The sequence below is a fragment of the Myodes glareolus genome, chromosome 2 (assembly GCF_982192425.1).
Source record: "Myodes glareolus chromosome 2, mMyoGla1.1, whole genome shotgun sequence".
Taxonomy (NCBI): Eukaryota; Metazoa; Chordata; class Mammalia; order Rodentia; family Cricetidae; genus Myodes; species Myodes glareolus.
The window spans coordinates 137693566-137699379 of record NC_142027.1 but is presented as its reverse complement, the minus strand read 5'-3'; the positions used below and the strand labels follow the sequence as shown (position 1 = coordinate 137699379).

The 5814-nt window shown below is 44.6% G+C and overlaps 1 protein-coding gene across 1 annotated transcript; it reads left to right on the top strand.

Moving 5' to 3' along the window:
- The first annotated feature begins 3801 nt into the window (after positions 1 to 3801).
- On the top strand, positions 3802 to 4261 carry LOC148123177 (large ribosomal subunit protein eL42-like). Its single transcript, XM_087897689.1, has one exon. It carries the CDS (start codon positions 3802 to 3804, stop codon positions 4120 to 4122), a length of 321 nt encoding a protein of 106 aa, XP_087753815.1. The 3' UTR covers positions 4123 to 4261.
- Positions 4262 to 5814: the final 1553 nt, after the last annotated feature.

The following is a 5814-nucleotide window of genomic DNA, read 5'->3' as shown; positions in this document are numbered from 1 at the left end:
CACAGCTGGGCTGATGTCCCAAGGTTCTGTGGGTAAACACGCTCGCTGTGCCGGCCTAGTGAGCTGAGGCTGAGCCCCGGAACCCACACAAAACGCTGAACACCCGTAATCTGCGGCTGTAATCCCAGCGCCCCAGGGGTGAAATGAGCGGCAGAGATGGGAGAGTGGCCCAGAAGCTCTCGGAGCAGCAAGGCTGGAGTACGCGGTGCAGTGCTGGGGACCAAAGATGGCCCGCAGAGATGGCTGAACTGAAGCTCTTGCAGAGGACCCCAGTTCAGTTCCAGCACCATCCAAGGCAGCCCACAACCACTTGTAACTCTAGCTTCAAGAGCTCCAATGTCCTCTCCTGGAGTCTGTATTTCCTCCTCCCTGGAGCCCAGGCAGACCCTCCGTAACCAGGAGCAGAAAGGGGGAAGAATCTCCAGGTTCATTGTACTACGACGCTAGTAGAGACCACTATGGAAAAAGAGGGGGCTGTGTTGTCCTGATGGTCTCCCGGGAGGAAGAAGCTCCCTGTTCAATCGTCCTGGAACCCATTCCATCAAAGTCTGTTACTGGGAAGGTTTAGGCCACACAGACGCCGCCAGTGTGAGGAGAGCAGTCTCCCAGCAAGCAGGGAAGGAGATGAGGGTATCACAAAGGGAAGGAGCCTGGGTGCCCAGTCAGCAGGTGAGAGAGGTCCCCTGCACACAGCTACAGACTCCCTGCCCTCCACCAAGACTTCGGGTGAGTGCTGTGACAGCTGGCGATACTTACAGTGACAAATATGACTTTACCATGCGCTAAATAAATGACACTGTTACCAAACTCAGGGTCACCATGTGTACTCAGCCAAGCTCAGCAGCCCCTTCTCCAGAAGCCAAATAAAACAGACAGGTTAATAGGACAAGTCAGAAGCGAGAGATTTGGTCAATGTGGTCACATTGGGAAGAGAGATGGAGATCTACTGACACCCCTCAAGACCATCTTTGGGGTCCTAAAGAGAAGCTAAAGTTTCAATAGAGGGCTACGGATATGCCCATCTCAACAGTCCTGGTCAAGGTATGGGGTATCATACTCCCACCCCCACCCCTATCCTTGTCTGGGCTTCAATCTCCTCCTATGAGGTGGTGAAAAGTTGTTAGAACTGTCTCAGGTTTGCTTCCAGGAGCCCAGTCCGCCTCTGGCTTGCGTCTTTTCCTCCTCCCAGCTGAGGTTCCTGGGAAAATCTCCGTTTCTTCTGGGTTCTCTGTTTCCATACTCTGGTAGTCAGATGGGGCCAGAAGTATCTCTTGAGACCACCTTCATCTCTGCCAGGCTGGTTGCACTCACAGAATACATACAGAACAAGGCCCTGTGTGGTGATCTGAAGGTTAGTGGTGTAGGATTTGGGGGCAGCACAGAAGCGCCCACTTCATCAGAGGCGGAGTATGGCGGTTTGAATAAGAATAGGCTCCTGTATTTGAAGGCTTAGTCACCAGGGAGGGAGTGACCCTATTTGAAAGGATTAGGAGGTGTGGTCTTGTTGGAGGAAGTATGTCACTGGGGGTGGGCTTTGAGGTTTCAAAAGTCCTTGTCACATACAGAGTCTCATAGCTCTCAGCTCCTTCTCCATTACCATGCCTGCCTACATGCTGCCATGCTCGCCGTCTTGATGACAACGGACTACGGCAAACAAGCTTCCAATGAAAAGCTTTCCTTTCTAAGAGTTGCCGTGGTCATGGCGTCTCTTCCCAGCAACAGAACAGACATAGAGTGAACACTTGGTGTCTGAAACACCAGACATCACCATCCTGGCACATGCCCTCTGGTTCCCAAACATCTAAATGTCACCGATCCACCTGGTTCCGGAACATCCACCCTGGAGCCAAACCCGTGGATGACTTTCACACGGACTTAGATTTTTTTCAGAACATTTTAGGCTCAATTACAGCTAAACCAATAACGGCCCCCGAACATCATGATTGGAAAATCACCCGGCGAGCCTGCTAATCATGTTTGCCACTTCTTCATCAAATTAGTACTGTCGTCAGGATGGCGTGATCTTCCCAGGAGAGAGCCAATCACAAGGCCAATTTTCCTTAGAGTGGCACATTCGTATCATATCACTTTGGAACTAATATATCTTGGGAAATAAACTGTCAGATCAGTAGCATTTGCGACTAGGAAATATTTGGAGCAAACGGCGTCCTGGAGCCTGCAACCGAAATGAACATTATCTGGTCCTGACACTTGGAAGCAGGATGACAAGAACTCTGAGAGTCATCCAAAGGGTCATTTTGGAGATATTTATCACAGTTCCTGCCAAGACAGAGAGGCCTCACTAATAGCGTTTTTTTGTGGACTTTTCCTGGGAAGTCTACTCCAGTATCACTAAAAACAAATCACATTTATCGGGTTCATTCTGTGTGTGGCTTAAAGCAGGGTTGGAGCACTAAGTAGGACATGCAGAAACAAATGTTCTTGGCCGGCAGTTCATAAAAGGGTTCAAATTCTGGATCTGGAATGCACTGGGGGGAGTACTGCATTGCCCAATGTTTCTGTTTGCAAGGCTGCAACAAGAAGTAAAAATAACTACTTCCAGGCCAGACGCGCAGTGGGTAAAGGCCATGGCTACAGTGTCTGATGACCTGGGCTTGATACCTGGGACCCAAATTGCAAAAGGAGAGAACCTGAAAGCAGTCCTCAGACTTCCACACTACTATTGTGGTGTGCAAATGCCTGTACACATGCATAAAGAAATACATAGATAAATAAATGCAATGATTAAAATTAATAATGTCCCCCAAATGTGCTGTTGACTAAAGATAAGAGGAAACAAGGTACCTATCTTAGTGCATGGCACACAGTAGGTCCTCACCAAAAACAATTACTGTCGCAGCCATTAGGACCTCTTTTTAATTAAAATTAGCAAACATTCATTGAACAAATCCATGTCCTCCAGCGGGTCATTTGAGGGGAATGGTATTTCTAGACTGGTCCACAGAATTCTTCTACCAAGACTGAAATCCATTTTTGTACTCAGATAAGAGAAAGAAGCAGTCAGGTTCTCTTTCTTTTTCCCCTTCCCTCTCTCCAGGAACATTCCTTTATCTAACTTCCTGTTGTCTGACTATTTACATCTCCCAAAAGTTCATGTGGGAACCAAACACTCAGTGTGAAATAGTAGGCGCCTGGGTCTTTCAGAGAAAATTAAGTCATAAAGTCAGAGCCCCCATGCATGGGAATAGTGGCCTGAGAGTGTGTGGATGAACAAATGGATGATGGATGGATGGATGGATGGATGGATGGATGGATGGATGGATGGATGAATTAATGGATGGATGGATGATAGATAGATAGATAGATAGATAGATAGATAGATAGATGATGGATGAATAATGGATGGATGATGAATTAATGGATGGATGAATGATAGATAGATAGATAGATAGATAGATAGATAGATAGATAGATAGATAGATAATAGATGATGGATGGATGATGGATGGATGGATGGATGGATGATAGATAGATAGATAGATAGATAGATAGATAGATAGATAGATAGATAGATAAGAGATGATGGATGGATGATGGATGGATGGATGGATGGATGGATGGATGGATGGATGGATGATGGATGGATGGATGAATGAATTAATGGATGGATGGATGAATGATAGATAGATAGATAGATACATAGATACATAGATACATAGATACATAGATACATAGATAATAGATGATGGATGGATAGATGACACACATATGCCACAGAATATTATTCTGCCTTTGAAAAGAAAGCCTATCACTTTCTGTGTCGATATCACACCCGACAACATGGTGAATGTTCCTAAGAACAGCCGGGCATTCTGCAAGAAATGTGCCAAGCACCAACCCCACAAAGTGACACAGTACAAGACGGGCAAAGATTCTTTGTATGCCCAGGGAAAGCTGCGTTGTGACAGGAAACAGAGAGGCTCTGGTGGGCAGACTAAGCCTATTTTCCGCAAAAAGGCAAAAACTACAAAGACGATTGTGCTGAGACTGGAATGTGTGGAGCCCAACTGCAGATCTGAAAGGATGCTGGCTATTAAGAGAAGCAAGCATGTTGAACTGGGAGGTGATAAGAAGAGAAAGGGCCAAGTGATCCAGTTCTAAGCTGATCTTGTTATGAAGACAATAAAATCATGAGCTTTCACTCAAAAAAAAAAAAAAGAAAAGAAAAAAGAAAGCCTATCACTTTAGACAATGACAGCAAAGCCACAGGGATGGCCTTCTACCACATGAGCACACAGCTGAAAAGGTACATCTACCTCCCCAGACACTGAATCAGTCAACACCTGATCTTGCACTTCCCAGCCCCAATACAGACTATAAGCTCCTGATGTCCATGAGCCCAGTTTATAGTGGTAGCCTGGATGAACTCCAACTGTCTAACACTCTATGGCTGTCAAAACACCAGTCTGGAAAGTCAATTCTAGAAACAAAAAAGTATGAAAGCTGTGGAAAGATGAGAAGTACCGTAGTAATGCGTGCGGGTCAGGCTGCCCCAAAGATGGAGACCTGAGTTTGGATCTCAGCCTGACAACATCCACTGTGGAGACTTGAGGGAAATAGCCTAATTCCTTGAGAGATTTTAAGTGAGTTGATTCATGAACTAAGAAGGTGAATGGTAAACTCTTTGAAAATAATCATTTTTTTCTTTCTCTTCATCTCCCATCACTACAAGGCTCATTTTTCAAAATCTTTTAGTGTTTCATTGACAAAACTTTCATATTTTATTGTGCAAAACACGGTATTTGGAAATATGTAAGCACCATGGAATGGCCTAGTTTTCTAAGACATAATAACCTATTGTGTGCATAGTGTACCACACATCTATCACTTAGTTTGAATCCTTGTCTTAGCGATTGTGAATAATGTTTCACTAAAAACCCAGGGGTGATGGCATAGACCTGTACTGCTAGTACTCAGGATGCTGAGGACAAAGACCACGTGAGCCCAGGGAATTCAAGATCAGCCCAAGAAATATGGCCAGAGTCCATCTCAAAAATCATGAGTTAAGTGCGTAGTTCAGTATAATTTTTTAGTAACTTCCCCCCCTAGAATGTGCAATTCCCTGAGTTTAAGGGCTAGCACTACAACTAAGAGAAATGAAATAATGAAATAAAATAAACAGGGCTTGACATAGTGGCTCACACCTTTAATCGCAGTACTCAGGAGGCAGAGATAGGCTGATCTTTGTCAGTTACGGATAATGTGGTCTACAAAGTGAGTTCCAGGACAGCTAAGGTTGTTACACAAAGAAACCCTGTCTCGAAAACCAAAAATAAAGAAATAAGTAAATAAGTAAATAAGTAAATAAGTAAATAAATAAATAAATGTGATTGATGTGATTACACACAGTACTGAATCTTGCCAACACACAGATTTCCTTTCCTATGACCCAAATTAGTTACATAAATGTGTGCAGGGTGCACAAAGAAAGAAGCAGCCAATAGGAGAAAAATCACAGGTGACTCATATTTTGAAGTTATATAAAAATCATTAACATTTGTATGGTTGTGATGGTCAAGCTTCACTGTCAACTTGACTGGATTCCGAGTCGCCTAGGAGACACAATTCTGGCCACACCTGAAACCATTTCCATGGAGGATTAAATAAGGATATAAGATCCACTCTGCGTGGGTGGGACCCCAGACTAAATAAGTAGGGAAAGAGGGGGAATTCAGCTGAGCATGAGCTTCTTTCTCTCTTTCTGTTTTCTGACTCATGGCACATGGCCATCCAACTCATACACCCGCACCAGGCCTTTTCCACTGTGTTAAACTGTACCACCTCAAACTGTAA

What these genes read in the sequence shown, in the direction of transcription:
- LOC148123177 (XM_087897689.1), top strand. Translation starts at nt 3,802, where the DNA reads ATGGTGAATGTTCCTAAGAACAGCCGGGCATTCTGCAAGAAATGTGCC.